Source organism: Talpa occidentalis, unplaced genomic scaffold, assembly GCF_014898055.3.
Source record: "Talpa occidentalis isolate TD23 unplaced genomic scaffold, MPIMG_talOcc4v2.1 talOcc4.11, whole genome shotgun sequence".
Classification (NCBI taxonomy): domain Eukaryota; kingdom Metazoa; phylum Chordata; class Mammalia; order Eulipotyphla; family Talpidae; genus Talpa; species Talpa occidentalis.
Genome location: NW_023601104.1, coordinates 29,578,496 through 29,597,706, shown reverse-complemented (window position 1 = coordinate 29,597,706; position 19,211 = coordinate 29,578,496). Strand labels below are relative to the sequence as shown.

The 19,211-nt window shown below is 41.9% G+C and overlaps 1 protein-coding gene across 14 annotated transcripts in view; it reads left to right on the top strand.

Moving 5' to 3' along the window:
- CSNK1G1 (casein kinase 1 gamma 1) overlaps positions 1-18,896 on the top strand; it is a 163,838-nt gene extending 144,942 nt beyond the window's left edge. For 4 of the 14 annotated variants that reach the window (XR_008549166.1, XR_008549168.1, XR_008549161.1 and 1 more), the window contains exons 11-14: positions 1,072-1,182; positions 6,245-6,351; positions 6,465-6,895; positions 7,092-7,211. Coding sequence is in view for 5 of the 14 variants with exons in the window: in XM_037502693.2 (XP_037358590.1) it covers positions 1,072-1,182; positions 6,245-6,351; positions 13,124-13,178 (273 nt within the window). In the remaining 9 variants the exon portion in view is untranslated. Of the gene's footprint in view, positions 1-1,071; positions 1,183-3,638; positions 3,720-5,120; positions 5,176-5,400; positions 5,634-6,244; positions 6,352-6,464; positions 6,896-7,091; positions 7,212-13,123 lie in introns of those variants that run through there. The other 10 variants (XR_008549165.1, XR_008549172.1, XR_008549173.1 and 7 more) reach the window with 10 other exon arrangements.
- Positions 18,897-19,211: the final 315 nt, after the last annotated feature.

Here is a 19,211-nt window from a genome sequence, read left to right as displayed (position 1 = left end):
TTCCCACCCCCACCCTCTCAGGTGTAATCCCCATAGAGTTTCCTTCCCCAGTGCACCCATGCACCATCACCTCAGTCCCCTGTGCTCCTCCCTCCCTCCCTCTTCCCTCTCCCTCCTCCTCCCCTGCAGGATGTCTCTGATTTATAATTGTCTGTTTTTGCTTTGTTGTGTTTTGTACTGTTATTTTTTTACACTGATGTCTTATTTAGTTCCCTTATATTCCTGTTATAAGTGAAACCATCCGATATTTTTCTTTTTCCTTCTGGGTTATTTCACTGAGCATAATTCCTTTTAGTTCCATCCATGTTGCTGTGAATATGAAAGCCCTACTTCTCCTGGGAAAAAAATCTGCCTTTGTTTTCTAGAAGAAGGAAAATCACAGTAGTCATAACTAGAAACTTTTTCTAATTCCAGACTAGAACTGTTCACTTTAGGAATCAGAAAAATGTTGTAATGTGTTTTGTTTATTTGTTCCACCATCTTTTCATTCTCTTAACATATGAATTTGCTTTTAAAATTAGGCTTTATTCATTCTTTTAGATAAGAAAATGTATTTCAACCACTGCCACTGTCATTTTATGTTAGTAGAAAGTCTTGTGAAGGTTTATTTCGAGAATAGAAGATTCGCTACTTAAGGAAAAGTCATATTATTTTGATCCTAATACCTGATATTTTCTGCTTTGAGAACTGTCCATGTAGATAGATCTTTAATCAGTGAAGTGATTTTAGGTATGACTGTTCAACAATCTTCTTATTCTGAATTTGATCTGCTTAGTGGCTATTGAATTTTTACCATTATGCAATCCTTAAAAAAATGATTCAAACTTCTGTTTTTTCCCCCATTTTCTCTTAATTATTGTTCATCTTTGTCTGGGTGAAGATGATGTGCTATAGATAGTCATGTGTTGGCTGAAATGAATGTGGGCAGGCTAACGTGGTGCTTTGCAGCAGTCAACTTGAAATAAAAAACAAACCCTCAGGGACACCAATGTACTTGATTTTGTTATTGCTTGCTGTTGCTTCATCTTTCCTTCCATAATCTTGCTCTCATGCTGCCTCATGCCTGAGCAGACTGCATCATCAGAGCGTCGAGGAGAGTGGGAAATCCAGCCCAGCCGGCAGACCAATACCTCATACCTGACGTCTCACTTGGCTGCAGACCGCCATGGGGGATCAGTGCAGGTACTTACTGCCTTTACTGCATTTTCTTGGCCATCCCAGCTTTATTGGTAGAATGTTGGCTTGCTTCTGAAACCTGGGTTCCTTTGGAATGGAAACTTACAGTGAGGTTGAGCCTCTTCTGTAGTTAACTGAAATATTTGTATACTGATTTTCTGCCTAGATGATTTGTAAGAGTCACTTGTTAATGATTGTTGCTTGTTCTCATTGACTAAGAAACATCTATATTATCTCTGATGTTGATTTTTGGTTAAACTAATCCTACAACCTTGAACCACTAGGGATAAACCATAAAAATAAAAAAGTAGTATTGTGTTAGTGCCAAATCTGTGAGTTCTAAAGATCTGAAACATATAGTTAGTATTTTTTGGACTAGTATTTAAAGGACTAGAGAACAGAGGACTGCATATGTGGCTCCTTCCATGATGATCTGTGCCTTAGTGCATGATAAGGTGAGAATGTTAGAAATCTGGCTGTTGCATTTTTCTCTGTGGTATAAGTGTGGTTTTGGAGAATTGTTTCTGATTTCATTTGGATTATTTTGAATCTCTGTTCACTCTAGTCCTAAGAATATCTTGTGTCTTTTAGTTTTCCTTATATATCACTATCTGATCATCTTAACCTAAGTATTGCTTTCATACTGGTAAGTGACACCACCTCAAGTGAACCCACCACAAGTAATCCCAGAGCTACCAATATAAATTCTTACAAAGGGGAAGATAAACCTGTTGCATATAGAAATGCACTTTTAGCAGGCCTGGTTGTCCAAGATATGCCTTTACAGGCAGTGATTCACTGAAGATCGTTTTTCTATAGGAAGTTAGTACAAAACTTTCATCTATAAAAACCTCACAGGAGCATATAGGTAAAAAATAACAGATCTACTCTGACCCTCTCCTAATCCAACACTAGAAGAATGGTAAAGGGAGTTTTAAGGCATAAATCCATATATGGAGAGAGAAAACAGAAGAGACAGAAACAGTGACAAATGTTAGAAGCCAGAAAGCAGCTGGGCAGGCCCAAGAAAATGGATTTCTGAGAATCTCAAAACAATGGAATCATGAACCAATAACGGAAAAGCCTAAGGAGTCTATTTTCCTTGGAAAACTCCCAAAGGTTCAGGAATTAGCCTAATATAGGGAGAGGAAGGTGTGGAAGGGCACGCGTTAAAATAAAGATTGGTTGAAAGTTTTGTTTTTGTTTTGTTTTTGAAGCTATAGACTTCTAGATGTATTCCTCCTCCCTCAGCAAAAACAAAGATTTCTTCTCTGGAGAAGGCAAAATAAAGGGGCTCTAGGTTTGGGGGTACAAGGCAATTAGAGGAAAGTATTATATTGAAAACAGGAGATTAAATGAATGTGTGCTAAGGAAAGGTGAGTTCATCTGACATTAAAGGGCTGTGTTGTGTTCAGAAAAGAAGGACAGTAGTATAGGCTACTGAGTGGGATATAAACACAAATAAGAATTGTGTGCAAAAAAATGAAAAGAAAAAAAGTATTCATACTGGACTGCCTTCTTCCCCCATTTAGTTTCAGAATGATGATATTCAGGCAGGCGATTACATCAGTCTTAGGGACTCTGACCAGCCCATATGAAAACATTGAACATACTGATAACAGGGTTTCCCTGATGAAGTGACCCAGCAGATCCTTCTGCAGTGAGATCCACACTTAGTGTCCCCACCCATTTGTAAAAATTTTTAAGTATAAAAATAACATTTATCTACCATTATTTTGTTTTGTTGTTTTTTAAATTTATGTATACAAGAGCTGGGGTGTAGGCCAGAGCTGCTGGGAGAGGTGAGAGGATTCACCAGAGACAAAGTGGGGAGCAGAACACGTGGATTGACTGAAATACAATGCTGAAGAGAGAAGTGGGCAAGACAGGAAAGGCCTGCCAAGCCATTTGGGTCAGCTCCCTGGCCAAGAGCTACTACTCATGCTGTAGTAGCTGCAGATTGTTTCATAGTGCTAAGACTTAATCCCTTGCGCCACCAGGGAGGCCCCTGATCTACCATTGATTTCAACAATGGTAATACTGATTTCAATAAATGTAATATCAATTACAATTCTTATGGAGGGTAATTTGTCACTATCAAAATCTTAAACCTTTGTATTTTCTGATAGAGTGACTCTAGTGTCAGATAAATATCCCTCAGAAATGGTGGGCCTTTCTGTTGGCCTAGGGGTTAAGTCTCAGTGCTATCACTGCTATGGCCTGAGTTTGAGCCCAGCCAGTGGTTTGAGAAATTGTACCTGCAACCTGAAATAGTTAAGTGAGTGATCTAAAAGCTCAAATTAGTGCATTAATTCTCAAGCGTAATTTAGGTGCTATTAAATTTAAGGTTATACAACTGGCAGTAAGATTCCCATTTGTGCCTGAGTCATTCAGGATCAGATGGTCATTGATATAGACAAGATGTCAAATCTCTAAAATTGGAATAACCTGCTCTTCTTTAGATTACCCAGTGCCATTTCCTGTAGGCCAAGTGGCAATTCATAGCAAGGAGGAATTAAAGCGTATCAGACATGTGAAATTTGGTAAGCAGACACCATGACCTAGAGTCGCCAGGTAACTCACAGTGGTGATGCTTGCTTCTGCTTTGTTCGTGTTGTAGAATCCAAGACTTTGTATTTTATATCTTGTCTAGTACCTGAATTATTCATTAACAAACTTAACAGTGATTTCTCCTTTAACCATTGTGCTCAGAGTAAACTTAGAGGTATTATCACTAGTGGGTAACAGGATGTGCTCACAAGAAGCAAATGGAGGATGGAGAAATGACTAGGATAGCATTTTTTAGTGCAGGATCTGTGGTCTTCCTATTTGTAAACCCTCTCTCTTCAACTTCTTGTTTTCACTGAGCTTTTGTCAATTTTTTATTTTGCAATTCTCAAGTCTACAGAAAAGGTGTACAGGAAAGGTGGGGAGGGATGCGTGGGATGCATTAAAGTTATATAAATTCTCAACCTAAATTAACAAGTAATATTAAGATATTTGTCTTATTTGCTTTAATTCTGTGGAGAAGGGTATTGTTGCTAAACTATTCGAAGTGAATCCTTACATTTCATTTCAAAATACTCAGCCTGAATCTCCTAAGAACAAAGACAATAACAATTGTCATATCTAAGAATAGTAATAAAAATTCCATAATATTTGACGTACAGTCCATATCACATTTCCCTGAGTTGTCCCCCAAATTTTTAGTATTCAGAATCTAATCAAGTTTCATGCATTGCATTTGATTGTTATGCCTCTTCAGTCTCTTTCAGTCTGTAAGTCACTCCTCTCTTAAAAGGAAAAAAAAAGATTTTTAAGATATAAGTTTGTTTTGTTTTGTTTTTGAAGCATCCAGACTTGTCCTAGAGAATATCCCACATTTTTGATATGTCTTTTTTTTTTTTTTTGTAATACTTACATTACTTTCATGCTTGTCATTATGAGGTAAAACCTTTGACTATACAGTATTTATACTAACATTATGTCATGTCAGGAGATAAATAAGGTTAAGTAGTTCCACTAATCAGAGATGCTAAATTTGATCACTAGAAGAAATTTGGGTCTCCCTTGGTTAAGTTCAAATGTAGGCTTCTTTGACCAACCATATAGTATTGTTTTAATTTTTTTTTAACATGCATTGAGACTGCTAGTAAGTAGTATTCACTTTTTCTCTTTACCCCAAAAGCTGCTTATACTAAACATTTCCTACCTTCCTCTTTATGACTATATAGGAAGCTTTTACACATTAATTGCTGCTTAATTGCTGGTGAGGACCCGAGATGTAGAGGGAGAGAAGAATAACATTAGTGGAGGGGGAATAACAGTAATATGAACATTTATTGAGCCATTACCGTGTACTGTGACACTGGGCTAATCACTTTTTATGGATTGTCTGCACAGTAACCCAATTAGGTAAGCAGCATTGTTTCCCCATTTTACAGATTAGGAAGCTCAGGCAAAGAAAGATTGAGGATCATGCCCAAGGACCCACAGCAAGTAAGTGGGTTCAAATCCAGGACTAAGTAGAACCCCTTGCTTACTTACTGTGCTCTGCTGCCTCCATTGTTGTACACATTGTAGCAGACACTGTCTCGTTCATTTTCTAGTGTGATGCTCATCTCAGCTAGTAAGAAACAGTCTCAAATAGATGAAGTTACTTATCCAAGGGCATATGATATCTGAACCATTTATCCTATTTTGTGGTTCTCTTCCATGTTTCAGCCAAGGTCTTTAACAGCAGAGTGATTTGTCCAGCGGGGTCCCTTTTCCCACTCCCCAGCACCCACATAAGCAGGAATCATGTGCTGGAAATGAAACCAGGTGGCAGAAGCAGCTGCACAAGCAAGAGAAGCCTGCTCGGTTCCACAATACCCAGATGACAGGAGTGAGAGCCTTCAGTTACAATTCGGGGACCATCAGTGAGAAGTGGGATGACACTGAACCTGAAATAAAAGGTTGTTGAAATAAGACTGGCCTTCCAAGGGAGAGCGTTTCCTTACCGTCTGCCCTCTCACCCAGAGCACATGTGGCAGTTTTGTTACTTGAGTAACTTCAAACCAGTGATCAAAGCCATGAAGAAATTTCTGAAGGAAAGTGTGATTGCTTGTAGTTTCTTGTGCCCACTATTGGTTTCCTTTTTAGAATTTTTTAACATCATCACTATATCTATATATATATACTTATAGCATAATACACTGAGACAAGTAGAATTAAAGAGAGTTACATGACCTATTTCATAGAATTTTTGTGAGGATTGAATTTACAGATTCCACACTCTCACACACACACAATATAGCAGAGTGCCAAACACAGTAGGCATTCAGTATGGGAGCTAATTACCATTAAATCATTACATTGTTGACTTTTGTGTTCTCGCATGATAAAGGTTTGGGAGCCTTCTCTAAATTAGGACAGTTGGTCCCTCAACCCAGGAAAACACTCTAGAGACTGCCTGACTAGTGCCTAAGCTAGAGACTAGATCTCCCTTAGTGACCCTTTCTTGCACTGGCAGGAGACTGACTCCTTATTGCCATGGTATGTGTCACACTCTGTCTTTCTTTTTCAGGTGGTTAGCTCTACCAACGGAGAGCTGAACGTTGATGACCCCACAGGAGCCCACTCCAATGCTCCAATCACAGCTCACGCCGAGGTGGAGGTAGTGGAGGAAGCTAAGTACGTTCCTTTCTCAAGGGGGCTCTTGAGTCATAGGTTGAAATCTTTTCTCTGTCTCCTCTTCTCTGTGTGCTGCTCATTTCAGACTGGTCTCCTCATGCTTGTATCCACAGCTTTCTTCTTTGGACCATTTTGTTTTTGCATGGTACCTTAAGGCTGCTGCTGCCCTTCTTTAGCTGTGATTTCTGGGAAGACAATCACATTTTTCCAGTCCACATGGGGCAAAGGACATAGTGAATCAAAAGACTCATGACCTGAGAACTACACTAGATAGTAACCATGGGCCTCTTGGGGCCCTGGAACTTCTTGTTCCATATGGAAGACAGAGAAAAGTCTGCTTCTGGACCATGCTGAGCAGCATTCAATTTCTGGCTCTTAGCTAACAACTCGGTGTGGTATAGTCCTGGAGCAAGGGTTTCAGAACTGTTCTGTTCTCCCTTAAACGATTTTGAGTTCAGAAAGACTCACAAAAGTCAAGAAAGAAAAATACTCCTGCACCTGTGAGTGAGAGTCTTGGAAAGGAAAGGAAATCACTAACCAGAGGGTAAGGAGGTTGCCCCACTCCCTTTTCTGCTTCTCTTGCATGTGTATGTCTTGCCTTGCCTGTCTCTTGCTGCTCTCTGCATGGTCTGTGTTTAAACTCTTAGAATCTGGGTGGAAGGTGAAATAACTGCCCATTCTGCTACAAAGTCAGCAGTTCCTATCACTTCTTTCTCTTTTTTGTCCCATTCCAAATTTAGATCCAGATTTAACCCCAAGAAGACATGAGGTAGTGAGAGAAAGGGGCTCTTGACGAATCAGCAGGTGCTGCCACGCCTGATGTGGACCACCTCTTGTATAACCCTCTGAGAACATTCAGGCTATGCAAGTATCTTATTCTCTGAAGCACACAACATATTGATAGAGATATTGTGCCCAGGTTGTCTCTTGGGTCCCCAAATAGCCTAACTAAAAGACATAACATTCTTAGACGTATAGGCATAAGGCAGTGAGAGGCCAGTGAACCCGACCTGCATTCTTCTTCCTTCCAGAGATATATACTTTGCATGGTCGTCCATGCTACCCCCATTCCTCTGCTTTCTTGCCCATCCTTATGATGAGCTCGCTTTGCTTGCAAGAGGTCCTTTTCCTTGGAAAACCAGGACTTGAGGATTCTACCCAGTAGAAAAACTGAGGATGTCCAAAGACTCTCTCCTGTTGAGTCCCTCTTGCCTATAGGCAGCTTCAAATGTTCTTTTCCCATAAGGAGGGCAGGGGGAGTTTTTAATGCCAGGAGGAAACCGTTTTTAGTAGACAAACATGCTCTTCATTTGCAGGAACTTTGGAAATTTTAATGATACTCATAGTTTTTCAGTTTCCATAACAAAACTTCATTCTTCCAAATAAGCTACCTCTGGGTTCTCAACCTTGGCTGCACTTTGGAGTCACCTGGGCATGTTAGAAAATACAAATACCTGAACCCAGGTCCTAGAGTGTTTCATTTAATTTGTCTGGAATGTGCCCTGAAGAACTGTAAAAGCTCAGGTGATTCAAATATAGCCGGTTGCAAATACCTACACTAGGTGTATCTGATCTAGTGTCTGGGCTTGAAAGATGGCCATCCCCATCCTCACCCCCACTTCACTCACACATCACCTTTCTGACTATTGCTTTGAAGGCTCTGTATTAATAGCATACTTTGAATACCACGAGTGAATAGGCTTTTAGCCTTATAATATGCACTATACAGGTTTATCTTTGGAACCCATTCATCTCATTTCATTTGGTAAGTGTGTACACTAATTTTGTATGTGGTATGGTGTTTGTGTCCTGTGTGTAAGATGGGGGCCATTCACACAAAGAGATTCCAATCTGGTGTTTTCTGTTCTGTTATCATCTAAATCCTAGGATATAAAAAGTTTATGGAGTTGGCAAAAAGAACCACTATGTTTCTTTGCTGCTACCTCCTTAAAGGTGGCAGCAAAGGTGTGGAAACCAGAGGGGAGCAATTGTGTTTGATTGAATGTCATCCAAAAAGCTCATAGTTCAGAGTGTTTGTCTGTTGGTTTCCCTAGTGACTTCTTGAGCTACCAATCCAACTTGTTAAGAGATGTTAAGGCATAGCCACGTCTCTTCCTTCTTGGTCTTCTGTGTATACGGAGGGGAAGAGAGAGCTGGATAGTAGCCAGGTGCTTGGTCATTTTCAGGGGGAGAAGTCACAGCTGGAAAATACGAAGTGCCCCAACCAACCCTCATTGAATGCAGCAGTGATGCCTTTTGCCCTTTCTTTGTGCGACAAAAGGGTGCTGTCACTTATGTTAAGATTCAGCTCTTGGGTACTGAGGAGACTGTGTGATACCTTCACTTGTAAGATTCTGTTTTGGGGTTTCTCACCCAGCTTGTTTTGTCTGAAGGAAGATTGAAATAACAGAGTGTTGGTTTTTGCTTTATATACCAAATGAACATCAACCATCTCTTTTTCTCTAGCTATAGAACTCAAGTCTTATTTAAGTGTGATTGGAAAGGTGGTGAGCCAAGGCAGCTTTATGGTTGACTTTTGTTAGGGTTAAGAACACAGGAATTTTGTGGTAGCTCTGACTTTAGTTATAACCTAGCAATTGTGGACCTCATTTCCCTTAACAATTAACAGGAGTGAGATTTAAGCCCTTCTGTGGACTTACTGAAGGTCTGATACCTTCTCTCTCCCTCAGAATAGTTGGGAGATTAACATCATACAGTAAGACTTCTTGTGGGAACCAAAATGACACGGCCTCGGTATTTGATTGAATTCTTACATGCAGGATCATATGTTCTTTCTTCTTCTTGGAAGTTGCCCAGGAAAGCCCACCCTGGAACTCCCCACTCTTTTCTGTTTTGCCTTACCCCTTGAGAAGGCAATTCCAGTTCCCACTTTGATACTTCTATCAGGCTCCTGTCCCCTCCACTTCAGTGTGGGGATCAAATGGCTTGGGCCTACTCACCCTACCTCGACAGAGGAAGAAAGTAAACACAGACACATACTGCATGTTTGCATGGCTCACAGGGAGTCGCTTCCCTCTCACCTCTGTGGACTAATATCTCTCTTTCTCTTCCTTTCTGTGTTTTTCTCTTTATATACTCTGTAGCTGCCTGAAAATGCTCAACCTGTGGTGAGTCCCTCTCTCCAGTCCACATGCTAGGGGAGCGGACCAGACTAGGCTGGGATTGGCCAAGCCAAACAAAATGCCTTAGGAACACTGAATGGCTTCCCTATGCCACCTTGTGCCATAACTACCCAGACTGGGGAACTAAATCTACAAGGTGGGGATGGGTAGGCCTATACCCAGGAATCAATCTCTTCCATCTTTCCTTTTAAACCTACCCAATTGCTGCCTCCTTCTGTCAAAACAGTGTCCCATGGTATCCAAAATTATTTATTGTTAGCTGAGCGAATTTTCTCCCAAATTAGTACAACCAGATATTATTATCAGACAGAAAGGGACAGAGGTAGGAGGATGAGGTTACTCTATCAGTTGTTTAGGTTATTTCTCAACCTGAAAGATAAGTGTTGCCAGAACATCTCATATTCTGCAGCTTGGTCTCTGACCTGGAAATTGGCTGCTTTGGAAAAATCTTGTCTGATTCACCTGGTTCTTCCATCTATAAAACAGGAATCTCTTGAAGAAAGAGAACTCCTTTTGGGGGGAGAGATGGACATTTTGTTGTTGTTTGAGTTTTTTGTCTGTTTTTTCTTTCTTTTTCTTTCCTATAAGAGAATATAGTGGGTCAAAGGCTAATTTGTCTATGAGATATGGAGCCTCTCCTTCCCACTCCTGGGAAAGACTTCTTGAAAGCCTTCTTAGAAACTCTATGGGGTGTATGGGAGGAGATGCCCTGAAAAATTAATGTTTGGTGAGTCACATTCTTGCTGCAGGACAGCGCCCCTTTCCCAGCCCTCTTCCTGGACACTGTCTGTGACCTTCCAGGTGTTCCTGAGCTAGTCGGTCTGTTCCAATCTGAAACTGTTAACTCTCCCTCTTTGTCTGAATGCATAAGGTCATATTCTCTGTACTGATGACAGCCTTCTGGACTCTGTAACTACCTTGTTTCTGCTTGTCATTGGTGACTGGGTTGGCCACCAGTTTCTGAACCCCAACTGTCTAGGCCTAGTTGCTTGTGGGATTTCTCTGGAATAGGGCTATATTGAAATTAACAACTAGGTTGTATGGAGATAGTTTATAGTCTCTGACTTCAAAGCACATTTGGCCCATTTATTTAGCAAATATGTGTCTGCATAATCTGACATTACTATGGTCTGTCTTTTCTTGTGAGATGTCAGTTCACATGATCCTTACTGCAAATACCAGGCCTACTGTGTGCTCATCCAACTCTGTGCTTGGAACTCTATGGGTCCCAAAGCCTGGCCCAGAGAGTTTAGGTATGAGCTGGCTGGAAAGATAAGATACACGTATTTGAATAAAACATGTAGTTCTCCAAGACATTTACATTATTGTCCCTTGAGATCACTGTGAACAGGGATGGTCAGGGAGGTCTTCATGAATACCATGGAACCTGAACCAAGTATTACAACAGGGGAGAATACAAATACAGCAAAGAAGAGCAGAATAGCAAAGGAATAGCAAAAGGGGACAACCCAGGACATAGTGAGAGAACGGTATGACAAAGGTAATGGCTCAGAGGCCTGGGGGAAGAGCACTTGCTGACTTGTAAAGAGGAGAACTACATCAATTACACATCACAAATTTATGATCATCCAGTCAAAGCATCAACTAAAAGGAAACCTAAGACATGAAGAGGGTTCATCACTTTCCTTCATTCTCTTCTGAGAGGAAAATAACTATTATATAGTCTGTCAGTGGACTTGGTCCAGATTCTAATCCAAATTAACATTTCCTGTTGCTTTAGTCACCAAGGAAACCCAAGGGTTGAAGAGCAGATTGGGTAGAATTATTAAAAGCTTCTGCTATTGTTTGAAGCTTTAGCTATAGTTATTAGCAAAAATTAATCTGGGTCTATAAACCTTAGCAGACTCCTCCAGTTAGATGAATTAAGCATTGCACATGAGGTTATGATATGCATGTAAGCAGATACTGATTCTTATCTGGAGTTGATAAAAAATTGTATAATTTATAATGGGCCAAAAAGTATTTCACATTATTTTATGACTGCTCTTACTTAAAAACACAAAAACCTCCTCCAAAAGTAATAAAAAGAGAAATTTACTTAAATGCTAGTAGATCCCTCTGAGATGATCATGCTTAACAGGAAGCAGGGAACTCTATTAATAAATACTGGCGCTTCTGTGAAATTTAATTGTCTCATTTAATACTAATACTGTTTTAAACAATCAAAAGCATTAGTCATTTTTATTTAAAAGAATTTATTCAGTCTCCAAATACACTAGTATTTCCTTTATTTCAGTGCTTAATTTATAGATAAGATGAACATTGTGTTGCTGTTGTGTAGATGTCTATTTCTGCATTCTAGGAAACTTTCTCTGAAATTTTAATAATTCGTCCATCGGGTGTATGAGTACCAAAAGTTCTGACTTAAAAAAGGAGGGAATCTTAGTTATACTGGAGAATTTAGGGGTGAAGGAATTAGGCAACAGTTCTCTATTCCCGTATGAATCCTATATGAATATTCCTGGCATTAAACCCAGAAGAATCAGACAAGAGACCCAAAGATAGTTTTCTCAGAAAAGCTTTTTTGTTCAAAGGTCCAGCAATTCTGCATTATATTTCCAACTTTATTCCTTTTCATCTCCTGGCATCTTTGATTCACCCACCTTCTACCCCTCACATTCTCATTTCTCATATGTCAGCTTCCTGAAAAGGACATATCTTTTGCACTAGCCATGCACTAGCCCTCATCACCACCTTCTGGAGTAGTTGCAGCCTAAGCAAAAGATGCTTCCTGTTCAAAAAGAGTAAGGAGGGGACACTCTGGCTTAGGGATGTGCCAGAACTGTGACTGTTGCCCAGGAGTTAGCAGTTGCACGACCGATGAGGAGAGCAGGTGCAAAACCTCCACCCTAAGGCAAGGCAGTCCTTTAACCTAACCTGCACAGCAGCAGTAGTCTCAGGAAGATAAATTGAGAAGGATCCTGCAACTGATACTCAGCTCCTGGGCTGTGGCATCAACTCTCTCTGAAGGAAGAACGGGCTGTGCTTGATTTCAGTCAGGAGATTTGGACTTGGTTTGTCACTATTCATGAGTCAGGGCTTTTGTCTACTCGAGGTAGCTCAGTGGGGGTGGGGCTGGGACCTGGAGAGTTCTTAATCCTTCATTGATAACATCATGAAATTCTAGAGTTCAGTCATACTTTCCATGGGATTTGTGTGCCTTTAGTAAACTCCATCCCCACTGGCTGTAGAACTTGCCAGTGAACCTAAGTAATTTTTTCCTCTGTATCAAGGAGCAGGCTATTCTTATGTAGCCCAGAGTACCTCCAGGCTAGGTATTAGATAGAGATGAAGCATCTGGGTAAGGTATTAGACTAGGAAGTAATAAGCCCTTTTTGTCCTTCTCAAAAGCCTGTTTTGACCCTTATGAGCCTACTACATTTGATAGGTTTGGTGGCTGCAGAGTGAAATGAAGCAGCTATTTCCTTTGGCTTTCCTGGAGAGAATTGCCCACTGCTTCCAAAATGTGCATTTGTTAATGGCCAGCAACCCTGTGGGTGGGTGCCGCTGGGGGAGAATTCCATCCCCTGCCATAAGCAGAAGCAGGCAGAAATCTTTCGGAAGCTGCCAACCTCCTGCACTGACTTGCAATGTTTCTTGTGCTCCAGGTGCTGCTGTTTCTTCAAGAGGAAAAGGAAGAAGACTGTTCAGCGTCACAAGTGACCAGTGCCTCCCAGGAGTCCTCAGGACCTGGGGACTCTGACTCAATTGCACCCGCAGCTCCTGCCATTTGTCATTGGAAGGGACTCCTCTGTGGGGGAGGGTGGAGATCCAAACCAAAAAGAAGAAAACAGATGCCCCCAGAAGGAGCCAGTGCGGGCAACCTAGGCCCAGTGGGTCAGTGGCTGTCCCCACCTGCCTGAGGCTCTGAGCAGGTCCCAGAGCTGCTGCTCCTAGCTTGCCCGTGGGGCTGCCTGGTTGACTCTCCTTCCTATTGTTTACAGTGAAGGTGTCATTCACAAAAACTCAAGGAGACTACTCTTCTCTTCCCTCCCCTCAGTTTACCCCTAGTTCTTGCCCTCAGTCCCCTCCAGCGTTAAAGCTTGTGAGTTCAAGTCTTTGTCTGCTGAAGGAGCTCTAGAGGCTGGGAGTGTGGCCAAGAAGGTAGGAGGAAGATGGCAGAAGGGGACTGGAGAAGAGCCTTCTCTACCTACCAGTTGTTACTGACAGTATGGCTCCCTCTTCCTCTGTGCCTGTGCAGCCTCCATCCCCAGCTGGCCGAGGGGTGCAGGTTACCCTTCCTCTCCCCTTATCCTGTGAAGTTACACTGTAGGACACAAGCTGTGAGAAATCTGCAGTCTACTGTCCCTATGTGTTGGCATTCTTAGCTTTCTTGACAAATGAACTCTGTTCTCCAGATGGTAGTAGGACAATGCAAATTGTTCTGAGCAAAGGAAAAAAAAAAAACTGACTTTATTGCACTTTTAGTTGTTTTTTTTTTTTTTTTAACAAAAACATGGCAGATGCATATTGTGTCTGGTTATATTGGGAGTTTCACTTTTTTTTTCTGTTTTGAGTGGGATGGGGCCAGCCAAGCCATTCACAGAGAACATGGGTCCAGAGGACATTCTCAATGGAAAGAGTTGGGTCTGCAGCACCCAGAAGAGAAGAAGCCAAACTCTCTGTCATTCTGGGTGGAACACTCAGGTTGGCAAGGAAACATACTTGAATTTTCATTCATCTTCTCAGCTGCTGAAGAATGTCCCTATTGGAGCCTCTTGACCTCATCAGCCTGCTGTTTGGACAGCTTAGCTCTCTGGCACACAGGATGAGCCCGCCACGCCAGACTGTGATCAGGAGATAGTTTATCCCAGAGAAGGAGATGCTTAACAGAATATCTGATCTGTTTCCTCCACTGCCAGGGATTTCCAACTAGATAGCCATCTGACTTCCTTAGTGACTTGGGGAACCAAATTAGGATGAAATAGCCCCACCATATGACCACTAGTGGACAGAGAAAGGAGGAAAATGAACCTGCCTTCCAATTGCCAGAGGAACCTCGGATTTGGCATCCTAGGGCCAGGAAAAGAAAATTGGTGTGTACTGTCTGCCCCAATAGCTGAGTTACAGCATTTGGGCTGGTCTGCCTTATCACAAACTGGGCCCCTGCAAATGCTCTCCCAGTAGGTCAATAGCAGTAGACTTAGGACTCAATACATGGGACTGCAGTGAACAAGAGTGTAAGGTCTGTTGGTGCTGGGAAATTGTAGGGAAAAGGAAACTGAAATGAAAGGTCTTCAGTTTTCTTCCTGGAAGGTGGCCATGTATCTAGAGCATGTTCTCCCCACTGAAGTGTCCACCTCCTTCCATGGTATGCTCGCCTAACATACTAGCACAGAGGGTCTTGGTTCTTCCTCACTGCCTGAAAACTCAAAAACAGAGAGAGCCAATCTTCTCATGCTCAGTTTTCATTTGAGTTCCGTGGCTTGTCTAAACAGTGACCTTTCATTCCAGGTATCAGAGAGGAAAGAGGATTATTTACATCAGGGAACAAGCTCTTGTTTCTTGGAGTAGAAAGAGCTAACTACCCAAGGAAGATAATGGCCAGCGACTTAGTCTGATGAGTTTTAGAGCACAGAAAGCACTGCCTCTGGCTTGAGTGTAGGGCTGTCACTTAGACTAGAGGATGTAGGGGTTCTTTCTGTTGTGTTTCCTGACAAGTCCCTGATGTACCTTAGGTGGAACAGAAATAGCATTAGCATGAATGAGTTATTGCACTTCACCTGTTCCATTAGGCTTTGGCTAGGAAATGTCATTTTACTGGCTTCAAACCTGCTTAGCTTATGGAAAGATAGTAGTTTTTCATTTCTTTAAAAAGAAATTTTCTGCATACAAATCAGTGTGGCTGGGAGACTCGGTGTCATACCCGTTATCCATACAGGTTTTGAATATTGGGGTTTGCTTCCTTGACATTACCTAGTAATGAAGGCACCATCACCAAAACTTTCACAGTTTCTCAGTTGGCATTTGGACAACTCTAACTTCCCATATAGAAATTTTAATTTCCTCATCCCTGTATAGCAAAAGCCTTGCCTCTCAAGGGAGGGCAAGGGGAAATGGTGGCAAAGTCTGGAGCATCCTGAAACTCCATATGCCACTAAGTGCCTCCCCACCCTCCTCCTCGTGCTTCCACAAAAAGCAAAGGCAGTGGCCAGCTTGGCTGCAGGGCAAACCCCCCTTGCAACTAGGCTTGTGACGTTTTTTGGTCTTAAATATTCTTAAAGGCTAGCTCTTGAGGGATTGAACCTGAGCATTTGAGGAGGTTCTTCCTAATGCACTGTTCTCACATTCTGTCCCCCTCAAATCTTTTACTAAATATTTGATTTTTATAACAAAGGTGAAGAGCCCCAGGACCTTCTGGCATGGAGGGTAGTAGTGGTGATCCTCCCAGGACCTTTGTAACTCCAGAATGGTCCCAGGTGCCTGAGAAATTATGTTGACTTTCCTTGAAATTAATAATACATAAACACACACCTAAGAAGCAATGTGGCCATCAGTTCCATCCCCATCAGGTCATTAGCCCCATGGCTATAGTTGCTTAACTATAAACCTCAGCCAGATTTTTGGGGTTGGGCACTTCACCCACCCACCCAAATCCACTAGCTCTATAGTTTTGAGCTTTCTCCATTTCAGAGCTATGATTCCTAGGGATCTTTTTCCGGAGGAGATGGAGGGAGCTGTTTGAAGCAATTCTTTCTGAGTTAGCATTAAGCACTAGCTCAGCATTTGTTCGTTGAAAAAAGCCCTTCATGTTCATACCATTAAAAAGACTTCTTCCAAGCCCTGTAATCCCTCAGGCATTACATCCTGAGCAGATTGAGACAAGCAGTACAGGAATCCACTAAGGTATAAAGGGTCCTTTTCCTTGTCACCAAAACATGACTTGCGGCTGTAGCCTAAGCACCTAAGGTTGATGGCCTGCTATACACACTTTCCCAGTGACTTCACTCCAAACGGTTCTGCAAGGGTGGGCAGAGCACACCAGCAGCCAGTGTGCTTTCATGGCTACCTGAATTAACATTCTCCTGCCATTTTGGATCTATCTGGGAGTAAACAAGGTCTAGGGAGGTGAGGCAAGTCAGCCAAAGGAAGTGTCTTGTCCGTAAGTTGCAACAGTTCAGTGGAAACATACACTGGTAGTGCATATTCAGTGTTGATTCTCAGAGTTAGTAACCACTTTTAGTGTCAGAAATACTCAGTGATGGTATGTTCTATCAGTTCTATCTATCTTCTTACTAAAGATCATAGCCTTAACTTTTTTATATGCAAAAGATATAACCTATTCCCCCTCCCAGTGAGCAAGCATGACCCGTATTTTTCAAAAATCAGTACTTCCATGGCAGTCCAGAAAGCATCTCTTCAAAGGAACTTGATCTTCTGATGTTCTCTCCCACGCCCTCAGGCCTCCTGTTTCCTAGTCAGCTCTTCCATTTTCATATTATTTAAACCAGTTTCCCATTCCTAAGAAGTTGCCCTGACAGTGTCCTTTCCAGCGTCAGAGCCATGTTAGGGCTAGAGTTTTTCAGATCAGAAGCTTGTAGCACCATGCAGCCAGCATTGCCTTGGCCAGGCTGGGGCCACCATCCCCACCATTGCCACGAGCTGCGCAGATGAATTCCAAAAACCCTTCGGGAGCCAGGGCTAGACTCCCCACCCAAACTGGCTATGTGAACACAGGTTCCTTTCTCGGAGGTTCTTGATTTTGTTAACTCTAGGACTCCAGGAAAGTCCCATCTAGAGGTTGATGGCAGTCCCTCAGTCTTTCCTGTGATGGGTTGGTGGGAATCAAAATGGGATATGGTTTTGTTTTTCTTGCATTTGGGGAGGGGATGATTTTGCTTCTGAATTTAAAAAAAAAAAAGGCAGAAAGCATGGCCCTCCTGAGGGTTTGCAGTTATAAGCAGTGTTTTAGCCATAAATAAGGGATCTTGGAAGTCTTTTCCTAACTGCTTTACAGGTGACTGAAAGCAAAAGAATAGGTTTCTCCATTGTATTCAAAATAGTAAGTAGATTGCCATGAATATAGACAGTAGTAGACATATTCCCTAAAAAGCAACCAGGAAATCCACTCCAGTATTTGTGTGTCAGCTTACAAAGGAAAAAGTGAAGATGTGCTCGATTTATTTCTAGTTTGATTATCAAACTTGGTGTTACAAAGAAACCTCAATTCTGTGGACAGAATTTTTTTGTTATTTTCCCTTTTTTACTTTACTCCTCACAATCATCTTTCTGGTGCCATTTCCACTTTCAAAGTCTCAAGAGTAGAGGGTTATTCGTGGTAATCAACGGCGGTGTAGTGCAGCCATCCCAGTGACACAGAGGACAGCTGTCCTGACTGCCCGTTCCCCCCCAACCCTCTTTTTCAGAGCAGGTGAGACATTTTCAGTGTTCCTCTTCATGAGCTCAGACCAAATCCCAGGCCAGCCCTTGCATGGAAATATTTTTTAAGGAGCTTATCAATCTGTTAGGAATGTCTCAGGAAAGATGAGCCATTTCTTTAGGGGGAAAATACATGTACAGATGGGTGTGTGTGGTGGTATTAGGATGCCTGTGTGTGTTTGTGTACTCATCTGTGCGCATTTCACTCCCATAAAGACTCAGCCCAGGCTGCTGGGACCATGTGTTCCTGAATATTCTAGTAACAAGCAAGCTTCTCAAATTAGTGTCAGAGCAAGTTGGCTTTGGGTATGAGCCCCATTATCAAGCAGAAGAGTAAACAGAAAAGATAGAGATGAAACCAAAAATATTATAAACCTCCCCCAATGGAAAATAATGTTGACGTATGAATTCCCATTGGAAATATTACAGTGCTCTAATTTATTATATTATTATTTTGTCTGTTTCTTTAATCTTTTCCATTGTACCTTTAAAAAGATGCTGGGATATTGATTGCAATTTTTGGAAACTAGATGATGTATAAATCAGCTGTGGAAATCAATTTTAATTGATGTGTGGATGTGTCCGATTATTGTTAAATGCATTTTTTTCGCCCTTTGTTTTAGATGTGTAATGTTTCATAAACCCTGGCACTGGTGGAAAAGCTCAGCTGTGAAAATGAAACTTGTAGTATTTTTTAACATGAATGTCAATTTCAAGTGTATTTGAAATGGTTCCTTCAGGAGAGATTGTACACTGTTAGGAAAAACTCCTCTGCAGAGGAAGTAGCCTTCTTTGGAGAAAATGGAAAATGGGTCTTGATATGTTATCTCAGAGTAGCCCATTTCCTAGGGCACCATGGAAAACACAAATGTGATCTTTAAGTATAATTCTTCCCCAATTTGGGGGAGGAAAGGATTCAGTTTGCACCCCTTTTGTATGTAAAATAAAATGTCTTACCTTTGTTGGCTAATGCTGCTTCGTTCCTTCGTTCGTTGGTTGGTCTAGTTTTACTCTCCCCTGACTAACTTTTTTTTTTTTTTAATAGAGGCATGTTTTATTTATTTATTTTTTTATTTTGTTTATACATGCACTGGGTACAGTCAGAAGCGTGGGAGGGTGAGAGAATTCACCAGAGCCAGAGCGGGGAGCAGAGCAGGCAGACTGACGAAGTACACTGCTGAGGGGAGCAGCGGGCGGCAGGAGAGGTCTGCGTGCCATGTGGGACCCTCCTCCGGTGGCCGGGGATAAGCCAGGGATGGAACTGGCGCCGCAGAGGCCGCGGGCAGCTTCGCAACCCAGCGCTCAAGCGCTGCGCCA